The sequence below is a fragment of the Argiope bruennichi genome, chromosome 6 (genome assembly GCF_947563725.1).
Source record: "Argiope bruennichi chromosome 6, qqArgBrue1.1, whole genome shotgun sequence".
Taxonomy (NCBI): domain Eukaryota; kingdom Metazoa; phylum Arthropoda; class Arachnida; order Araneae; family Araneidae; genus Argiope; species Argiope bruennichi.
This window is the reverse complement of record NC_079156.1, coordinates 112493797-112517347: the sequence shown is the minus strand read 5'-3', so window position 1 is coordinate 112517347 and position 23551 is coordinate 112493797. Positions and strand designations below refer to the sequence as shown.

At 31.0% G+C, this 23551-nt stretch overlaps 1 protein-coding gene across 2 annotated transcripts in view; it reads left to right on the top strand.

The window, feature by feature from the left end:
* The first annotated feature begins 840 nt into the window (after nt 1-840).
* Nucleotides 841-23551, top strand: part of LOC129972102 (uncharacterized) — a 37778-nt gene continuing 15067 nt past the window's right edge. Inside the window, exons 1-2 of one of the 2 annotated variants that reach the window (XM_056086087.1) lie at nt 841-1259; nt 19325-20483. In XM_056086087.1, coding sequence (XP_055942062.1) covers nt 19340-20483 — 1144 coding nt within the window. In that variant the 5' untranslated portion in view covers nt 841-1259; nt 19325-19339. Of the gene's footprint in view, nt 1260-13458; nt 13682-19324; nt 20484-23551 lie in introns of those variants that run through there. The other variant, XM_056086086.1, reaches the window with a different exon arrangement.

Here is a 23551-nt window from a genome sequence, read left to right as displayed (position 1 = left end):
GAGAGGCGCTTTGCCCTTGTTATCTTGTAAACAGGAAAATTAGAGTAATTTTATTTGCATTTTAACTGACTTGGAATATGCTGTTAGAAATGTAAAAATCTCGGACGAGTTCATAAATGGCTCATCTACCTGAAAGAGGCTGGGAAAAATGGTATGAGATTGAAATCTTCATTTCGCTATAACTTCCTTGATATTAAAGATAAAAAAATAAATCGAAATAGCCAAATTAGCTCTATATTAAGACGAACAACTTTTGTATTTAAATTGTTTTGATAACTGAATTATCTTAAAAGTTAGGTGCTCAAAAGTGATTGTCACGCCCTCATTTTGACTGTTTCTAATACCAACAACTTCTGTTGCCAAATAATAACTCAGACGTGAAGGAATCTACCTTTGCTTTCCAGCTTGTCACGAGGAATTTTTGCAGTACTTCTTGCTTCAGAGCTGACAAACCACCAAAATTTGAGACAATAGTTCGTATTATACATAAATATACTTCGCAAACTATGCAGCAGATTATTTATAATGCAATAATTAATTTCAAAACAATACAGAACTTGCCTTTTTTTAATAGAATGGAATGTTGCATTAAAACTGTTATATCTTGGAATGTTCGGTTTGAAGTTAGTTCCTAGTTGCATAACAACGTCTGCCTTACGTCTTTCTGTCAACTTTAGTGTCATTGCATTTTAAACAGAAACGGGAGTAACCTCGTTTAATGGGAGTAAATGCGGATGGATGCATTAAGTTTTTTCCCATCTACACAATAATGGCTTTTCCCAGAAGCGGGAGAAGCGAAACTTCTGGGAACAATAACCCTGTGCATGACGAGGCAAGAAGAAAAGAAGAGAGAATATGAATTGCATTTCCGATTTCAGCGGCAGTTTTATTGGACATTTTCATTTTCAGCTACGAGACGGGATATCCCATCTTATTACCGGATGTCAAAGGAGAAGCGCTATTTAAGTAACAATCAATCGGTTACATAAAATATTCTTTCATTAGACCAGAAACGGACGCAGGAAAATGATGTTAAATGCTCTAGTTAAGTCCAGGATTCTGTGTTCGTAAACAAAAACAATCGTTCTCTTTGTCTTTTTTTCTATTGTGCTGCCAAGATTCATAACAAAAAGATATTCGATAATTATTTATTTTGTTGTGGATATTGATAATAAATCGCTCAGCTTTACTAGCAGACGATATTTGGATATTGATAATAAATCAGGCAACTTTATTCTCAGGCGTTTTTCTACATTAAGGTAAGAAATTGAAAATTTTGAATTCTTTTTTAAATAATAAAAGTCATTATTTTTATACAATATTTCCAAAAATGTACCATTTGAAAATTTAGAATTTGCAGCGTAATTTTTAATGGAATTTTTAGTAGTAATATAACATATAAATAATGATTTTTCTTACTTTCTTACTAGACTTTTATTTGTTAGACACAAATTGTCATCTGGAAAATAGAAGTCTATTTTATATGCAAAGTTTTCAGAGTTATTCATTGCTTTTTTTAAATTTAAAATGAACGATTTGTTTATAAGAATTGTTACAGAAATTCAAAATCAAGAAATAAATTAAATCGCTATTTGAATCACATACTTAACTCTTCTATTCTCTAAACCAGTGGTTCTTAACCTTTTTAAGCCGCGACCCAAATTTGAGAAATATGTTCATGTCGCGACTCAAAAAAAAGTCAAAATTTTTTCATTGCTTTATTTTAGATCGTATTTTTAAAAAATCTTCAATCCTACGATGATGATTTTTTTTAACTTACAAATTTTTTATTTATTTTTTTAATAATAAAGATAAACAAAAGTACTTTTCGATCCAAGGAAAATTTAACTAATAATCAAGTTTTTTTAATAATTTTTATTGACCAAATTAAAATATATTTATAACTTTTTGAAAATAATTGACATTTTAACTTATTCCTAAAAAAAAAAAAATATCAATACATATGTTAAGTCTTTTAAATTTTAAATGCAAGTCATACAGTTTTAATGAGAACCTTGTGCTTGAATACATTTTGAAAGATCTTCAAACTTTCTGTGGTACGCCCTCGCCAGCTTTGCTCCATTTAGTTCTCACCGTTATTATCATCACACGTACTTTTTTTGCTCTCGCTTTTTAATCAGCTGATATTTTTTGATCTTGTTAATCACATTCATTTTCGAATGTTGATATTTATTCAAGTCGTCATTTCTAAAATGTCTGAAATTTGGTGTATTACTAACTTTTTTGGTTCGACTCAGCGCGACCCAAGAAATATGCTTCGCGACCCATAGGTTAAGAACCGCTGCTCTAAACAGATGAAATTAAAGACATTGACGAACTTTGAAGAAAATAATTTAATTATTAAAGTTACAACAAGAGAATTTGACAGTTTTAAAATAAGTTATTCTTTCATTAAATTCGGACAGACCGTATCTAATTATTCTGGTTTTAATTGAAGCACTGAACATCTATTAAAAGAAAACAAGGCTTCTCAATTTGCTCACATTTTGTACTAGTTTGTAATCTTGTGAGTTTATTCTCAATTTCTAATTTCAGATTTTTTTGAATTTTGAATCGTGTCTCACGATGATTAAGAATCATGAGAAAAAAAGGACCCTACGCAATTATTCTGATTTCTAAACTTTTATAATTCATCTAACACTTCTTTGAAATTTAGCGTGGAGACGCTTGAATCTCTTAATTGTAATTGTTAAAGGCAATTGTAAATGCCTTTAGCAAAGTTTGCATAACGGATTTTTGTAAACATCACAAAAACTTCGCTGTAATGTAAACTTTGAAGATTTAGTTCATTGATTAAGCCGGCAAACTTATAAAATACTAGCCGCCTTTAACGATCAGTTGCTTCACCTGGATGTACCAGGTGAAGCAACTGATATATTCCCGTTTTTACTTAATATTACTGTTACTTAAATATTCCCTGTTTTTAAAAAAATTAACGGTAAATTATGTAAACAGAGGTAGGCTCCCAGCGCCATCTATTGAGTGATCCAATATGCAAGGAAAGTTCTATTTTTATTTAAGCCAAAGGATTAATCCCAAACCATACCTTGTTCGTAATTAATCTTTGTGCGAGCGATTTTTTTTATTTATTAAAATTTTTAAAAATTCCTCTTAAATGCATATTTTTATCCTCCAAGGTATATCTGTACCAAATTTTCTAGTTTTATATCAAATGGTTTATCCTATAGAGCGCAAACATACACATACACATGTGCACACATGCACACATTCATCTTCATTATAAGTGCAGACAAAAGTGTTAATTAAACACAGATTATGCTGTATATTTTATTTCTTAAATATAATTAGCTGATAAATTTTAAATATTTATCTTTTCTTATTTGGTATTGTTGTACAGTGTGCTTTATCTTCAGTCTGTTAGAGGCTACAATTTTATTCTTAAATATTCAGCATTTTGAAGTAAGCTTTCTTATTGCTCTTGACTCCAGAGTAGGCTTGCTCATTAATTTATTTAATTATTTTATTTTTGTCAAATAAATTACAATATATGCTCTTTATTATCTTCCATCCTTTTGTGATGTAATGTTTGTAAATTTGTAATGCGATGCTTGTAAGTCTTTCATTAATGAAATAATTTTTCTCTTCTCAGCGACCTTTAAGCTGTTACACATTTTCGAATAGGTGGTTGTCATGAAATAGACAAAGATGACGATCCTTTTCCATTAGGATCTAATCGGCTTCTTCCTTGATCTTTCTGTTGATAGTTTTTCTTTCTAATTCTATTGTCTCTTACGATTTTCGATTTCAAGATTTTTTTGCTGACGAAGAAAGTCAAGATCAATCAACAAGCAGTCAAAAAGAACAGCAGACCTCATCTTACAGTAATCTGAAAACTAGATAAAGAAAGTACCTGTTTCTAAAATAAATGCAATTTTAATTTTTAACTCAATGCAAATCTGTAAGCTACTTGTCTAATCGTATACACGGAGCCACAGTGGCCTGTTGCTAAGGTATCGTCGTCGGTATGGATGGACGACAGGTTCGAAAACCAATATCGCCCAAATTCTGTAAGGTTAAACCGCATCCAAAATCTGAAGGCAAAGGTCAAACATCTATAGTATGTTGATGTTGCACGAAGGTTTGGTGAAGGAATGCCAATTGGGATGTCACCCTACTTCTTGTGTACAGCCGACCACCCCGCCACCACTGAACGTAGCAGTATCGACAGGATTTGTTGTGGCCGACTGCTATCTTGAGCATTGTCCATCCTTGCATTGACCGATTTGTCAAGCTGACATTCTCCTCGAGGTAATTGGCCACAAAGTGGTCAATTACTGTCCTTCTTCCTTATCTACAAACTCTCAAATAGTTGGTAAAAAACTGACAATTTTTGATTTCATGTCCTTCAGAGTGTTAAGATTACCTGGTACCATCAGTACAGTACTTAAGTCATTATTTATAATTTTCAGATTTTTTCTTAACTCCGAAATTTCAATACATTCCTTTAAATAGTGGTAAACAGTGCCAATTCCTCCACAAATGTATTTATTTTCCTACATTCTTCCAAAGGGGGGGGGGATGTCACCCTGATAGCCTCGCGACGGTTCAAAATTATAAAGCCGGTTCCAAAATTACCTTTATATTTCCTGAAGAAAGGGAATAAATCGAACTAAAGAAAGCTGATTCAATAAATAATGTTTGTTTCGCACATTTTGTTCTCATTATTATACTGTCAATGTTCTAAAATTAATGACACTGAAAAAAAATATCATTAAAAAGATACTAGACTTTAAAATAAGTAAAAATGGATGAAAGAATGAAATTTTTTTAGCACCAAAATATGTTTTTATATTGAACTAACGTAGCATCATTAAATGTATTGTTCAATAAAATGAATGTGGGAAGGACCTAGAGAAAAAAAATATTTTAATGACTTTTTCTGAAAACGATGCTCTAAGATTTAAATATCTTTGATATGTTCCATGTATCTTAATTTTTGAGGAAATCAAATGATAATGATGATCCCGTTAAACATTTAAAGAAAACTAGGTATGCATTTTATGTTTCGAGGTTGTTGTTTTTTTAGATAGTTGAAAATCAAATTTTGTTTAGCAAAACAAAAAAAAACAAAAAATCCTACGGAAATTCAGAGCGTGTGCACAAAAGTATTTCTAAAAAATAACATTTAATTGGAATTGCTAAGTAATACACAGAAGGAAAAAATAATAAAAAAATTAAAAATTAAATCACCTGGAACATTTAAAAAAATTTTAAATTATGTATCTTTTGATTTAAAAAAAAACATGCACCGTTTTAAAGAATTTTTCAAAGATATTGCTCGTATTTATATTTGAGCACATATGCTTAAAAAATTTCATAATCCTAAGCGAATAATTCGCTGAAGTTCAGAGTTCAATATTCCTTTAAACTGATGTTTTTTGGGAAAGGTATTCAAATTTCAATTAACCCCTTAACTGATTGATTTTCTGTACTCTCTAATTAGATAACATTTTCCATTTTAAGGGTGTTTAGTTGTTTTAATTCAAATTAGAATCCAAAGAATACATAAGATATTTATGTATTCTATGTAATTTTCATATTATAACATTTATTTGTGACTTTATTGTTGTTTAAAAGCATAAAAATGCAATAAATCGATGTGCGTGCAACATATGGGCAAACTAGTGAAAGGGTTAATCCCGCAACAGTTTTGTTTTTCTTCTTTTTAATTAGGCTGACAACTTTCTTTTGGGGATTATGCTGTTATACGGATTTAACTAAAAATAAAAAGAATGCTTGCTAAGTTTGAGAATTATTTTTAATTTTTGTATCGAATTACAGCATCTTTGAATGATTTAATTTTATTACATAAAACTGAAAAGTGATCATTTGATGTTCGTACGAGGCGTTTAAAGAGTTAAAATTGTATTCTCTTTCTTATATAAATCTGTATGAAACACCTTTAACCTTCTTCTCATATTTAATGCGTCGTATTTTTTTTAAAAAAATTATCTCCATTAATTAAAAAATGCCAAACTATCGTATCAATTGTTTCGCATAACATGAAAAATCTGGCCGTTTCCGCAATTGCGTTTCCTGCTTACGCAAGGTCGTCTTTTTTTATGTACACGTGACCCCTGTTTTTGTTTGTGTGGCTAAATTAGATAAAGAATAGAAACGAGCTTTGGCGGGCGCTTCCAAAGACTTTTGTCGTGGCGAAGGAAAAGTTGTATTTCATCTTTTTACCTGTGTCTGCACCATTCAAGATTGGAATCTCTCGGCAACGAACAACTCGGTTCGTTGGCTTTGATTATTTTTATGTAAATATTGTTCTGAATGCTTTTACACTTGAATGACGAATTTCAAGGCCACTTCATTAAAGTGTGTTTCAACAAAGAAATGAACGAGAGAGTTTTTTTACAAAGCAAATATCGAATTTGCACTCGTAAGTTTTCAAACAAAATCACAATACCTCAAAAACTATTCCAAATAATATGTAAATCTATAACGAATTATATTTTATAGAAGTTCATGAACACAAATATCAAATTTCAATTAATTTAATGTGAAACAACAAAGACGTACTTAATTAAAATTGGTATGAGGAAATAAAGGATGTTCCAAAACTAACGCAGGATTTGAATTTGCCACCATTCGTGCAGAAAAGTGTTGACAATTCTATTAAAAAAAACATTTGACAACTAATAGTTTAGTGTTAGTAAAAATGAAGCATTCTATAATATAAGAATGTGTTAACGCAAGATTTGAATTAAATAAAAAAAAAAATTTTTTTTTAAACATTTGACAACTAATAGTTTAGTGTTAGTAAAAATGAAGCATTCTATAATATAAGAATGTGTTAACGCAAGATTTGAATTAAATAAAAAAAAATTTTTTTTAAACATTTGACAACTAATAGTTTAGTGTTAGTAAAAATGAAGCATTCTATAATATAAGAATGTGTTAACGCAAGATTTGAATTAAATAAAAAAAAAATGAAGCATTCTATAATATAAGAATGTGTTAACGCAAGATTTGAATTAAATAAAAAAATTTTTTAAAAAAAAACAGTTTTTGTTTCTTAAATTGCTATTTTTTATTGAATTGTAAAGTACACAGGATAGGGTTATGTATGGAATAAAAAATAGGGCAAATGACCTCCATCGCTTTGCTGGCACTTAACGAACTTTTTTGTTGAAATTTCCCATGGCCATTTTGCATAAATGTGGCTGAATTTCGTTGACGCAGTGTTGAATTTCCTCTTTCAATGCACGCATGCTTGAGGTTTTGTTGGCATTTACTTTTGACTTCAAATAACTCTATAAAAAGAAATTCAATGATGTTAAATCTCACGATCTAGGGGGCCAATCCTCAAATTTTTGAACTGTGGCCGCCAGACTTTCATTATTTTTGAAATATTGTTCCTCAATGAAAACACGTTGTTCTATCGTGTAACTCTCCATTTTTCAAACTCTGAGCTATCAGCTGTCAAATGTTTTTTTTTTTTTTTTTTTTTTTTTTTTTTTTTTTTTAAATAGGGTTTCCTACATTTTACCGCGCGAATAGTGACAAATTCAAATCTTGCATTAATTTTGGGATACCCTTCAGAAAAATAACAAAATTGCAAAGCTTGGGAGGAAAACAAAAACGATTTATTGCTTACATTTTATCGAAATTATGAAATTTAGCATATTATGAACATATTATGAAAATTAGCATTGAAACAATAATGGAAGAAGAGAGATGTTCGATCGTTTTATTTATTCCACCTGACTTGATCTTAGAAAACACTCTTTATTTCCGAGCAAATGTAGAATGCATATATAAATTTTCTTTAGTAAATTTAATATTACGACTTTTTTACAAGCATATATTGCAAAAATATTTAATCCGATTTTGATTAAAACACCAAATTTCATACCGATGTTTTAATTGTTGTATGCCAAAGAAAAGTCTTTAACTTCATAAAATGCAAACGATAATTTCTAATTTATGGAGAAATCTAAACTTATCCACTGCACTGACAAATCAAAATCGTGTGGAAGTTACATGTTGATATGGTTCTTTTCAGAATTTCAAAACCTGTCATTCTTGGATGATTTTTATCTTCAGTTTTATCGTTGTTATTTGTTTTCTTTTAATTTTTCTTCACTAGTATTGATTCTCATTTTTTTTTTTACTTTCTTGTGTGTGCAGCATAGAGGAAATATAGCAATAATCAAATATTTGAATTCGATGAACACCAAATTCGATGAATTCAACAAATCTCCACGTTTTAGACTTCCCTGAACTGGAAAAACAGATTTTCAGAAAATGTCCGTCTGTCTGTGACAAAGACAACTCTAAAACGCTTTGATCTATATGGTTGAAATTTGGTATATGATTTTAACACCAAATTTAGAGATTACTAAGAAATTTTGAGCAAACTCTGTTTAGAGGAAGTATGGGTATACGAATATAAATATCATAATAACTACAAAACGAAAAGAGCTGGATATATAAGATCTGATACGCAGATTTAACATCTATAGTGTAGATGTAGGAAAATTTTGAGATATATCCAACAGCAGGTTGAAATCTCTCCATCTGTACTCTCAGAAACATGTAAATGCGACGATTCAAAAATGCAATTATATTAATATTGTCGCATTGAAAATAGGTAGTCGACTCTCCATGGCCGAATGGTCATAGCACTGGCTTCTTAATCAAGAGATCGTAAGTTCGAATCCCGCTAGAGACAATGAGATTTACAATCTGTGTAAATATTTAATTCCTTGATTTTATGTTTCCCTTTATTTCATGTTCCAGAAAATTCTGGACATTTCTTTAGTTTACCAGACAAGTGTTCTGGACTTTTCTTACTGTCTCCAGAAAAGTATTCTGGAACTTTCCCTGTCAGTACAAAAGCAAAAGATCTGTCAGTCACTGTGTTCTCAGTTCTGAGTTCAGTTAATAAATTGGTTTAGCTCTATTTCTTGTGTGTGTCATTGAGTTCCACTCTAAAACACCTACGTGACAATATATCAAATTTGATATGGGATTTTGAGACTACAAGTGCAGTTTCCTGTCAATTTTTGTTTCAATCGGTTGCGAAAAACGTGTTTAAAAGAGAAATTCGTTTTTCGGATACTATTAACATACCAGGGATTAATTGCCAAAAATCTCGCCAAGGGTGACAGGGTAGATTCAATAGAAATGATAAATTCATGCCGAAAGCTAATATTTCTTAACTTTCCAGAGAACGCCAATGCCATTGTAAGGCGTTATCTGGCATGGCAAGTTTAATGCGAGAAAGTTCCGAGGAGACCACTCCTGCTATTAAATCATACTTTTTGTTTAAGTATGAAACTTGTATAATATTTCTGTATTTTAATTTAAAAGAATAATAATTTTCTCTTCCTTCTTTTATTTCGCCCTTATTCAGGTAGAATCAAAACAGACTGACTCATTCCAGAAAGGGAAGAGAGTTACTGCGTCCTTTAATATTATTAAATGACTATTATTTACTCAAAATAAAAAAATTGTTTTAATTAATTTAAATTTTAACATTGTAATATTTCTAGGTTGATATACTTACTGTAAATGTGAGATGAAATCGTACACTATTCATATAAACTGGAACGTTCTAAATTGAGCCGATTGAACCTAGAACTATCAAATCTAGAATATAGTTACTTTTTAGGGTTGCACGTGCCCACTAAAAATGTTTTTGAATAAAAATTTTAATTAGATTTTTAATTTAAATAAATTTAATTGAAATTTTAATGTTCTCTTTCAATAACTCACAAGCTTGTTATAGCACAAAAGCATCGTTCTTACACTGGTATAAAAATTTAAACAAGTGAGAATGGTCTTCCAGTAATGCTATCGCTAGTTCTTTAATAAAAATGCTATTTTCTCTTCTTTAATAAAAGTTCTATTCCCCTTTCTTTAACCCTTTAAAGGGCCCTTTTTTTCTAGCCATGTTATGTTAAAATATTTTTAGGCTTGAAATTAGAATAAGAAAAGGGATTCATTTGGCTTATTAGATAAATTTAATTTGATTCATTAATTAATTTGGTTCATTAATAATTAAGTGACAAACCAAGACACGTCATTTTGTGTAAGATAAAAAACTGAAGCCTCTAAGTTTCTGTCTTTCTAAAAAAAATTTGTCAGAACTGATGCCAACCTACATAAATTCATACAAAGATTGATAAATTTGGTGGGAAGCCTACTTCCCACGGCCCTAGAAAGGGTTAATAAAAGTGCTATCCCCCAACCACACAAAACTGTCGACGAAAGGCAAGACCGTGAACACCTCGAGTGCTCCAATTTTTATTTTCAGAGTCCCAAATACAAGAGGTCCTTCGTAGTAGGGCAAAGAAAGCCGGCGCTTGCGCTATAATTATATTCTTGAACAATAATAACAAGAGATCAATCTTTATCGCAAATCTAGCGTTTTTACTGAATCTAGCATTGGATTTTTTTTGGTAATTGTTTTCCCACTAATAGTTGGTATGTTTTTAATATATAAGTACCAGACAATCGAATATGTATTTTGCCCATCTTTTTTCTGACCATTTAAAACCAAATTGTTGTTCAATGACATAGAACTACAATTGCAATCACAAGATTAAATTTTATTTATTTAAGTCAATACGTTTTTCAGTTATTGCTTTTACATACATGAGAAAGTACAGACAAGCACTTGGTCAGAGTCTGGACGGATATGGCTCCAAATCTGATAAACATTTTAGATGCTTAATATATGTATCAAATTTAATCTTTCTAGCTTTCTATGTTTTCTAATTAGTGTGTTCTCTTATTTGTGATCAGTCAGACTCCTTTTGAGTGGAATTCCTACAGAATTTCATATAAATCTAAGAATTTAATGTTAATTACACCAAATTTCATGCGTCTAGCTCAAAGCCTTTTTGAATTATCGTGTTCACAGGCAGGCATAATTCCGACAATGTGTTTATCATACAGGACTGAAACGCGGAGATTCCCTTAGAATCTTGAGTTCGAATTTTTTTGACATTCTTTTTGTATATTTCTTATACGAGAAAGTAAAAATTAGCTTTACAGCCCTTGTTTTTATTTTGAGCCGGTTTCATCTCTGTGCAATTTATTCTTTAATTTCGTTAAATTTTCAAAATCGAGCCCAATTTCAGCCCAATTTGTAACAATGCCTTTTTCTATTATAATGGCATTTGTGTTGAAAGCTTATAAGCTAGTTAACAATTACGCTAAATGAGCAATTGCTTTTGTATTGTGGTTATGTTACTCGGCTGCGAACCACAAGGTCCCAGGTTCTATCCTCGCTCTTCACACTCGCTACATTGGTGACCTCGGACAATGATCCTTCAATCTTCGTACAGCTGCTGTGGCGTCATCTACCCACAGCAAACCAAAGTCGTCAGACTTGACGCAGCAACAGCAACCACCCACACGCGCTCGCCATAACGCTTGGCGCTGCTGAAATGGGTACAGGCATATTAGAATCAACAGCTAAAACATCCACACTCAACAGCCATATCGTTCGACTCACTGGAGGGAGAGTCTATGGTGAAAGCTTATAAGACAATTAACAGCTACGCTACACGAGCAATTGCTTTTGTATTGTGGTCATGTTACTGGGCTACGAACCACAAGGTCCCAAGTTCTATCCTCGCTCATACCAATTCGCCACACATTCATGGCAGATATGTTGTTTCATAAATTTCTCACATGTGCGGCTGATATTAAAGATAAAAAAAAATAGTCCTCTTTGGTCATTAATTCAAAAGAAGAATTTTCCCTTTCGATTTTATTAATATACTAGTTCTTTTATGTTGTAGTATATTAATTCTTTCTGTAGATAGCATCTTGGTGAAACTGATTTCTCTGAATCCAACAGCTGATGTAATCAAGCTAAAAAAATAGAAAACACATGAAGCATATCTTAAATAATATCATCTATAACATTTTAAATTGAGGGAGAGTTTCCAAAAATAAAACTTATCATGCATTTGTAAATTAATATTGATTACTATCCGCTTTTGGCGACCAGCTGGTTTCGCTGAAATATTTTTTTTCTCTGAGATATCTTGTAGATAATTTGATGCTTTTGACTCCCTCAACAAAGTGTTTTTCAAAGCATCAAACTCCGACAGATTAAAGCCATATTTTTTAATAGCCTTGCACCTGTTCTCTTTATTATGCACATGAACGTTTCTAGTAGAATCAAGTTCCATGACATCCAAGTGCCAATAGAACTTTAATGGTAATCTGTTTCAAACTGCACATGGTCTTCTGTAATGTAATTTCAATTTTCAATTTTTCATATAAGCTACTCAGTGGTATCAGGTATCAACGTCGTTATCTGACCAGGTTCAAAATTACTCTCCTTAACAACAATTACTTGTTATTGTTTAGGGGCGGCAATTGCTTCAATATTGGAGCAATTTAGCAATCTGATTTGTTTGTAATTTTTTATAAAATCAATTTTATAGCAAAATATGTATTTTAGAACAAATTTTAAATTGTATGAAGCTCTAAACTTATCTAATGTGACAATGTTTTTCTTATATTTAAAGTTAGTTTTTAATTAAAAATATGGAAACATGAAAACATTATGGAATTTGTATCTTTTATGGGGTATATATTGTAATTCCTACATAATTTGATAATATAAAGATCTCCTCGCATTTTGACATTTCTTGTATTTCTCTGTTTTAAAAGTGAAAACTATTCTAAATTACAAAAAAAAAAAAAAAAAAAAAGATTGTGAATTTAATTTAAAACTTTTGTGAATATAAATTTCATTTAGTCCCATTTGGTTCTTTCATAACAGTTCGGTAAATTTTCTAATTTTCTTAATTTCATATATAAAAATTGCATTTCAGTTTCATCTTCTAAGTTGTAAATTAAAGCCTGGGTAAGTCCAATTAACTATTTTTGTACATTTTATGGCGCCCAGGTACAACATTCTTTAAAAACCGCAACACTAATGTTTAAAGTGGGAGGCCAAACCTTGACATTTGATGAAAACGAGTTCAAACCTCCGTTTATATCACCTACTCAATAACTATTTACCGTGCCATTAAAAAAAATTAAAAAAATATTTTAGGGTAGTGGTTTATCTTTCTACCAAATATAACCACAAAAATCAATCTATTGTGCGGTTAATAAATAAAAGTTGCTCACGTCAAACATATACTCCCAAACAAAAAAAAATCGCTACACCCCTCTACTTAAATACAAGAATAGCCAGTAATCAAAACAGGTGTTTAGCATAATAATGGACTACTCATTCTCTAGAAGGACATACAGAATCCGCTCATTTATCAGTCGAATAACTACTCATTTAAACCCAAAATTTTGCTAAGTATGCAAAACACGTGTATGGGTATTTCCTACTACGCTTAAGTGGTTCTGCATGCTCATATATCAGAGGCGAGCCAAGAGGTCAATACTGTTCCATAATCTTGAAAGTTATCTGTGACGTTCTAGGGTGGAAATACGTGACACAGGAACGGCAGACAAGATAGTGATTTCGGAACTCTTACAATGAATGCGTTTTCAGATTTTCTCCGAAACTTTTTGACGTTTGATGCCGTCGGATGGTTCTTATATTACTTCGAGTAACAACGTTCGCCAATTTCAGTTAGTCTGCTGGGTGATGAGTAGCTCGGAGTAGATAATTGGAGAATTTTTGTAAAAACGTTTTAGACAGGTGAGAAATTCTTGAATTTTTTGAAAACTATTTGTATAACTTTCAGTGGCGTATTTAGAAAATTTGCGGGTCTATTCAGGAGGCCCTTCTTTTAATAATTGTCCCCAGATTTTACATTTGAATTCATTTTTAACTTAATCAACATGTTAAAAGTTTATTTTAGTTTAAACATTTTTTTTTAAAATTTTAGTAGCTGAATGAAAATATGTTTATATTATTTATTATATATTTATCATGAAAAAAAAAAATGCTTTCTTGAAAAGTTAACTATAATTATTCACTAATGATTTTTCTTACTTGCAAGTAAAAGCGTTTGACTATTATGAATGAATTAAAAAGAGGCATGCAAATTAGTTTTAACTAATGTAATGTAATAAATTATTTTGCAGAACCTACCAAAAAATGTAATATAAAAAGTTAACGAATTAATATTCCAATACATTAAAAATAGGTAGTTAATTAATCACTTTAATTAGTGATTTTTATAACTAATTGTGAATTGTAATCTCAATATTTTATAATTAAAATAATTTGTATTTTTTAAAAAAAATTTATTTGACAATCAAGCTGATCTGATAGAAAACTCTCATGAAGACCTGCCCACCGTTTATTTCAATTTAGCTGCCCTAGGTAGCTGCCTATTTTGCTTAGGTAGAAATCCACAACTGATAGCTTTTTGATATATTTTATGTAAGTGATTAATGTTGTTTGCTAGCTTATATTCCTTTATTAATTTAGTATTATTTGCAATATTTATAATATAATTGCTAAGTTTTATTTTAGAAATAAAACAATTATCGCAATCTCAATTTTTAAAAAATAATTTCATTTTTAAATTTAGATTTGGTGAGACAGTAGAATTATGAAATATTTTATCAATTATCGTTTTGTTTTGCAAAATTAAATTAGATTACTTAAATTAGGTAGTTACAAATATAAATTTTTTACAACGTTTGCACTCCACGGCATTTGTTCTCAACTATGTGGTTTTTTTAAATTATTTTTTCATTCCAAGTCTAACTTTTAATTACTTTTAATTTCGTTGTTTTCTATGCTTTTTTATGATGTTTTTTTCTTCTTTTTCCTTTATTATTGTACTCAAGATGAAAATAGAATTGTGAACAAATTACTAATTATTTATTTAGCTTGTACATTCAAATGATAGGTCAGAATTCTTAATTAAATTACTTGAATTTGATATTTTCAAAGCAGTCATTCAACTGCGATTGTTTTTTATTATTGTTTTTCGTTGCATGATTTTTAATACTTTTCTTTCCCTCTCAATATATTTTCTTATCAATCACAATCCCAGGTATTGCGATTTTTTTTAATAGCTGGTCAATTTAATTATGTATTTCAACGTATTTTTAATTTTATCAGTATTGGAATGATTTATTTAATTTAATTATTTTTATTTTGATAACTTTGTAAAAATGTATAGTTTTTTATATGTTTTTATCTACATTTTCTGGAAAAATTGTCAAAAGAATAATTCGTTCCTCAAAAATTAGCCATAGTTATTAGCTAACGATTTCCTTATTTCCATAACAAAGAATTTAATTATTATAATAGATTATAAGGATCTAATAATTTTAAAAAAATGTTAGATTAAAAATTATAGTTTTACAGGATTTGTCAAATGGAATACAGCTTAATCAGTTAAATGAATAATTGACATCGAAAATATATTATAAATAAGTATTTAATTATACCTTTATTTATTTGTCAAATTATTTTAATAAATTATTATAAACTGATAGTCTTGATATTTTATAACTCGTAGAATTTGTATTGTTTACAGATTATTCACTTGACGACTAAGTTGATAAATTTTTTTATAGATTTTATTGCGGCACTCCTCAGGTCAACATGTCCATGATGCTTCCTTATCTTGCTTATTTATTACAACATAATTTTTCATTTATTATAATACTAAATAAAAAATAATACATGAATAATTCATTAATTATATGCTTAATTTGCAAATTGAAATCGTGAATTAAACTAGATTAATTGGATTGCAAGAAATTTATTTTTTCAGCATTTGCATTCAGCCATCATTGTCTGCAATGAAACTTTTATGTGAAACACATGTGAAACTTTTATTACTTCCCTTTATTTCATTAATACAACTTCTTTCATGAAGTCTTTTATTTTATTATCATACGCACGAAATAAACAGAAATTAGAATAAATTACTTATCATCTATTAGCTTTACCAGTTCCAAAAATGGATGTTTCATGAATTGGATAGTATAGTTCATTTCAGTATCCCGAGACTAATATTTTCAGATGTTGTATTGCACAAAAGCATGATACGCATTAAGATGGATGCATTTCCAGAATTTTTTATTTAAGCTTCAATCTTGATTCTTGTTCCATTAAAGGCATTTTATTCGTTTTTTAATCCGTTTGTCATTTTGGCAGGTATTATTTTATTTTAATTCAAAACTTGTATATGTATTGCTCATATGTCTAGTCATTGTTAGATGTAAACATCTCTTCTCTATTTTGACGAAATCAACGCTTCTTGACGCATGCACAAAAGCCCGGAAGGTTTCTATATCTGTGAATTGACTGTATATATTTGATTTTTTAGGAATTTGTTCAAAATGAAGGGTTTTTTTTTTTTTTCATTTTTAACTTTTATTACATCTTATCTAGCTTTCTTAGTGCATCTTCTCTAGACGCGTCTTTTAATTTATAATTGGTTTGTATTCAAAATTTGTTGATGTATGGCTTCAATAGTATTCAAATATGATTCTGACCACTAATGAAATAAATTAAATCTACAAAATTGTTTTATAGAAATGGCAATGAAACATAAAGCTCTTTTTCACAGATATTTGTGGTTTCGAAATTGAATGGGTAACATAAATTTATTGCAAATTTTATTTACATTCTTTTTCTTTGTAAAAGTTTAGTTCTTCTATGTTTTTTTGTCTTTTTCATTTAAGACTTTATAAGAGCTGGTTCCTCAATAAAACAACTTACTTTTTAAAAAAGTGCATTTTGTTATAACAGCAAAAAAGATTTCAGGAGAAATATTTCTGAAATAAAAAGTCAATTTAATTCCTGTTCTTGCTGATTAATGTTGTTCAAGATATCCACATGTTCAACTCGCATGATCTTGCTACAAAATGGTTTATAACTCCGTAATTGGTGGAACTGATTAAAAGGTATATACTAACAACATTTGTATATAAAATTGAAAACAGGAATTTTCAAAGCTACATAAAATTTACAACCATTTCTGAACACTGATAATGCAGTTATTTTTATTTGTTACCGAATTCAGTTAATTAAATAATTAATAATTTACTTTCCGCGAATGTTAGACACTTTCCTAAATTTTATGACCAGTTGTTTGTGAATATGTTTCGTATCCTAAATTCACTGCGCGCTAATTTATGATCCAGCATTGCTTAAACTTCTAAGTTCATATAAGGAGTAATAAAGGAAATCCATTTAAAATACAAGGAAAGATTTTAATTTGATTATAATCAGGTTTGTTGCAACAGTCAAATCATAGCTTCAATATTTTTGAAAAAGAATTTGTCTTTTGCAATAACGGAAATTCATTTTGCAACAAAGTAAGATTTAAAATTTAATTAGCCTATTACATCGGCAGACGATAGCTTCCTTATTTTTGAAACGTATTTTGTTTTTTGTAATAATGGAGATCCATTTTGCAAACGAGATGGGATTATAAGTTCAGCCTGTTATGTTACCAAACGATTTGAAACATAGTTATCATTTGTGATGATTTTTATATAATGGCAACTCGAAACGCTACATCTTGTAGAAATTGTCACTGTCAGTAGATTTTTTTTCTTTCAAATTTTATTAACTTATACTTTTAAATTTGATAGATTTGAATCTGGCATCTTTACTAGGCGCTCTAAGTAGATGTAAAATGCCACTCTAAAAAGGAAAAAGAGTCGTATAAAGATATAGCGAACGAGGACAGTTTAAATAAAAATAAATGCTTAGCTTGCCCTTTTCTTTTCTTTCTTAAATCGAATTAAAGTGCACGTTGTTAGCACGAGCTTTTAAGATTTTGATCAGAGAGAACTATGAAATCAGAATTACATAACACAAGCTTCCGATAATATAAACCAATTTCTTATCGTGAACTAAAAAAAAAGTATTTTTTAAACAAATTCTGATGAAATTGGGTTGATCGCCTCCTTCATTTTTCCAAATAATTTCTTAAATTATGTCAAGAATAAAAAAGCTTTTATTTATCAGAATGTTTAATTTACCTCATATGCAATGTAGATAAAGAAGTGGCTATCTTACAAAATAGAATCTCTTTAGAATGTCAGGCTGGAATAGAAGAATCGATCTTAATTTCCAGAAATGTATCATTGAGATATATTCCTAGAACAGAAAAGGTTTCGTTAAGTATCATTCTTTAAGTTCTGAACAATTCAAATCCTCTTCATATGTTGAAACTGCAAGTAAATATTTATTTTTGTCAATGGGTAAAGTACTATTACTATTAGCTAGTATTATTAAAAGTTGCTTAATAACACCTATAGGTTTCAGTCTTGTATTAAAATTTGATTCAAAATTACTGTTATATATTTACTTTTTTTAGTTGAATTTGTATTGTTTTAAAACGTTTAAAAATTATGTATTATCTCTTAATTTCTTTAAATATTAATTTTCATGGTGATTTAGAAATACAGAACTAATCACAATTTGTAAACAAACCAAGACAGGGAAGCTCAAAGAGTACTAAAAAAATCAAAATGAAACCAGATTTTTTTACTTATGAACCTAGAATTTCATAATTTAAATCACCAAATTGTTAGGCTTAGTTAGTTACATAAGATAAAACATTGGTCGGAATAACAATTTAGAAATGTTCAATGCATTGTTCATCATTCAAGAATATATTTGTAAGATGAGAATCCACAATTGTTTTTATAGAATTAAAATATATTTATGTTACTCCTGTCCGTTATACCAACAGAAATGGCGGTAAATACAATGAAAAATATGTGTAGTCATCTGATAATTGTGCTTCTGAATAGTGGCCACACTGAATATTTTTAAATCGTTATTCCTCTCAGTATATTTTTCCCATTTAAATTCTAGATTAAATTTAAAAAGGCTGTTAATTAAGATTCTAAACTATATTATCAGTAGTATTGGTTCCGAGAAAAAATGTAAGTTTCATTTTCATTCATTTTTTACAAATGGTTTCATTCTACCGTCATTCTTTTGCGAATTGTAAATTTCTGAATTTGTTCTGAACTTTTCAAACACCCTGTATTAATTATTAAATAACGTTATTTTCTATATATTACTGATTTTCAATATATATAATTTCTATATATTACTGATCATTATATTCTGTCCCTTAAAGTAGAATCGTTGTAACTGAAAAAAGACACAGAAGTAAATTCATCGAAAAAGAAATTTCCATTGACAAAATTTTTGTAATAGTATCTGAAAAACACAGAAATCTTGCAAACGTTTGCAATTCCTACGAAGTATATACAAAAACATACATATTTACCTAAAAAATTTTCATTGGTTGCATAAGTTATTGATATAAAATCATTTCTATTTTGTATTGTATTGACACTTATAAAATCTTGTCTATTGAAGATTTCATTTCTCAATTCTTAGGTGCTCTAAGGCAGCATGGAATGCAGCCTAATCAGTCTTGCACGTTTTATCTACATAATTCTGTGCGTAGCTGTTGCAGTTCTTCGAGTGTCTTCAGAAACAGACAGTTTTGAAATATGGTCAAATGACAATGACACTTCAAATGCGTTTTACCATTCTTTACCATCACTGAGTGACTTGCAAAATGCAACGACGAGTGAAAGTGAAGTTCCATCGACTGACACTAACCAAAACTTTACAAATGTTGAAAATACAGATGCCAACATAAAAAAGCAAGACATTGAAACAAATGATGAGAGTTTCAATCATCACCAACGAGGAGCATTCTATTATGCTTCAAGCAGCGACGCGCGCCAAGAAAATACTAGTGTACATATATTTATAAAAAGTGACGAATCTTCTGAAAAAAGTAACACTAAAGTGAATTCTGCAAAGAACACAAATAATTTAACAACTAAAGATGGTAAATTATGTGTTGGAGAGTGTTTGGAGAAGACAGTTAAGTATTCTAAGAAAGATTCTCTACTTAATAATAGAATATCGAAAGTGGACCAAAAAGATGTCAACAAAAGGATCAACGATCGACCTGTTGATATGGAATCATCACAGAAACGCTTCTCTGTAACTGAATCAAGCAACGATTCATCTGTCATACACGAAGATTATTATGACCAGATATATTCCGATAATTCTAGTGATAAAAAACTGACAGATGATTCATTTCAAAATGATTCAGTGCAATTATCTAAACAAAACTCATCAGAAACATTCACTGGTGGTTCCGGGCCTATAATGTTCAGAAGTCGATCTTTCAACGAAGAAGATGATTTTCTAGAAATGTCTTCCGTGGAAAGCAAACCCCAACCATCACACATGAAAAACTCTTTTGAAAGATTTAGTGACAGTGGTACAGATTCTGAATCATATTATCCGCCATCTGGCATCCAAGGAAGGCGTTCGCGTTCAGATGGGAGTTCTGAAAATATTCCACCACCAACAGCCAATGGTATCAACAGGAGAACTGGTGGTGCATCTCGAGTTCCTCTCCTCCCCGTGTTTCCGATACCTCAAAATAATACTTCCAAAGAGAACATTGAAGAAAAGAATGCAACAGCTAATCAGTTGACAGAAATCATTAACCAATTAAGGCAAGCACGAGGTAAGTCAAGTTCAGTTTTTACTTTCACATATACATAGTGTAATGTCTTGATCTAGACTGATCAAATAACGAAGCAGAATTTCCAGACAATTCTTTATTTCCAGACAATTCAATATTTTACAGCCCTATATATACAAAAGAACAACTTGTTCTAATCTTGGTTAAATAAATACTTATTTACACCTGTAGTAGGAGGCACAACAGTCGAAATCGAAGGTTTTGTTGGAACTCAGTTCTCCATCAATACGGAGAAAAAACACCACAGGGAACTCACAGCTTGTTAGTCAACAAGACAACTCCAGGGGTAGTTCTCCGGACTCTGAACTCGTGGGCGTAGTCCAACAGTCTGCCTGCAATTCGTTTCTTCTCTTCTCTAAAAAAAAAAAAAAATATTCGCACTTTATTTCGGCGACAGTCTCCGCCTTTTAATTTACATTGATAATCTGAGCTCTCTTTCGGCCAATCGGGATTCAGCAATATGCTCTCTCAGCGGCGCCAGTCAGTCGTGGGAGGGTCCTTTGTGTGACGCACCTTTCACAACTCACTAATCTGGAACAAGGAGTTATCATAGTCCTTTCACAATGAGAAACATTTAGCATCCAGTTGTTTGGACACCCCTTTCTCTTCGAAGGTACGATCAATACCACTTCGACGAGGAATTCCACATGTGGTCTTTCACTGTAGTCGCTAATGAACAGATGCGAGACCACCGAGGTGAAAAGATCCACCATCTGGCTATCTCGAGGAGTTTAGTATTTAACAGCGTCGACACAGCTGGCTGTAAATGTCTTATCAGTACTGGGAAACGGGGAATGTTACAATAGTATACAGGAAATATAGTAAACGTTAAAAAATTCGAACTCTAGATTTTGACGAATCTCCACGTTTTAGACTTCACTGAATTGAAAATACATACTTACTGAAAATATACGTCTGTTTGTAGGTGACAAAGATAACTCAAAAACGCTTTGCGCTAGACGGATGAAATTTGGTATGTGGTCTTTACACTAAGTTTGCATATTTGTGCCAAATTTTGAGTAAAATCTGTTCAGAGTAAGTGCGTCTATATGTGTGTTTGAATGTACGTTAACACGATAATTACAAATCGAAGAAAGCTATATGGATAAAATTCGATGCACAGATTTAATATCTATAATGTAGACACTAAATTTGCAGCCAAATCCAACCACGGGTTGATTGACTGTCAGTCTGTACGGCCAAAAATATGGAAACATCTTAATTCAAAAACGCAATGACTTAAATATATCAAATACGGTATAGTATTTTGTGGCTGCAAGTACAGTTTTGTGTTACATTTTTGTTTCAATTGTTTGAGAAAAACGTATCAAAAATACAAATTCGATTTTTGGATACTATTAACGCAGGCCAGCGATTAATCGCCAAATATCTCGCCAAGGATAACACGATAGATTCAGTACAAATATTACATTCATACCAAAAGTTAGTATTTCGTACTTATTGTACGCCATTGCCATGTAAGGCTTTCTCTTGCATGACAAGTTCATTTGAGTGTATGCGAGAAAATTTTGGGGAGACCACTCTGGCTGGTTTTAAATGTGATACTATTTTTTTAATGTAGCATCTTTCAGATTTGTTATTTTTACTTTCTCATATATGAAATATATAGAATTTATTGTAATCGTCAAAAAACTGAAACTCGAGAATTACCGAATCTTCAAGTTTTAGACCTCTCCGAGTCCGAGAAACACATTATTTGCATTACGCTTGTCTATCTGCCTGTCTCTGAATATGATACTTCTTTAGCGGTATTGGGATGTGCTAGGACCTGGGACCTTGTGGTTCGCAATCCAGTAACATAACCAGGATACAAAAGCGTACGCTCGTGTAGCGTAGTTGTTAACTGGATTATATGCTATTCACCACAGTACTCTCCCTCCAGTGAGTCGGAGGTGAAACGAAAGATATGGCTGTTGAGTGGTGATGTATTGAGTTATTAGCTGTTGTCTAATGGGCCTGTACCCTATTTGAGTAGCGCCACGCGTTATGGCGAGCGTGTGTGGGTGAGTAGTTGCTGATGCTGCTGCGCCAAGTGAGTCTGACGGCTTTGATTGCTGCGTCAAGTGAGTCTGACGACTTTGGTTGCGGGTAGATGGCGCCACAACAGCTGTATGAAGGTTGAAGGTTCATCGTCCAAGGTCACTAATTTAGCGGTCTTGGGATGTACTAGGATAGAACCTGGAACCTTGTGGTTCGCAATCCAGTAACATAACCGCGATACAAAAGCGTACACTCGTGTAGTGTAGTTGTTAACTGGTTTATACGCTATTCACCACACTTCAAAAACGCTTTGAACTAGAAGATAAAATTTGTATCTGGTCTTTACATCAAATTTGTGACTTCTGTCGCATTTTGAATGAAATCTATTTAGAGAAAATCTGTTTATCCGGTTGTCCGATTACAAATGATCTCGATAATTATAAAACGAAAAACGCTCAATAGTTAAAATTTTGTGCATAAATTTAGACTCTAAAATATAGATTCTTACACCAGATCTGTCAAAGGGTTGACCTGTCTGTCGGTCCTTACTTTCGCATGCATATAAATGCAAGAAATCATAAAACTCACTGATTTGAATCAATGAAATATCGCTGTGGTTTTGTGTCAAATTTTTATGTCGATCGGTTGGCAAAATGAAATCCAAAATACATATTCTCGCGATAAATTTAGTAAAAATGCTAGATTCACATTTCTTAACTATGGTTCACCATGCAATTCAATAAAATGCAAGAAATTCGTGGTTTTACTCAAGGTTCACAATTGTATGCAAAGGAAGGGGGATGAAATCTTTATTAGAGAGTATGTGGGAAAGTTTCAGGGGGAACACCCTCGCTGGTTCCAGTGGAAATAACCAGAGGGAAATACTCTCTCCTTAAATTGTTATGAACTTTGGTGAGTTATGTACATATGTATATTATCACTAAGATGTAAATAACTACGACGTTAGTTTAAACAGACAATTAAATTTATTAGAATGAAACAATTCCTTACAGCAAGAGTTCTGACACGGCCGGCGTCCTGGCATAGGA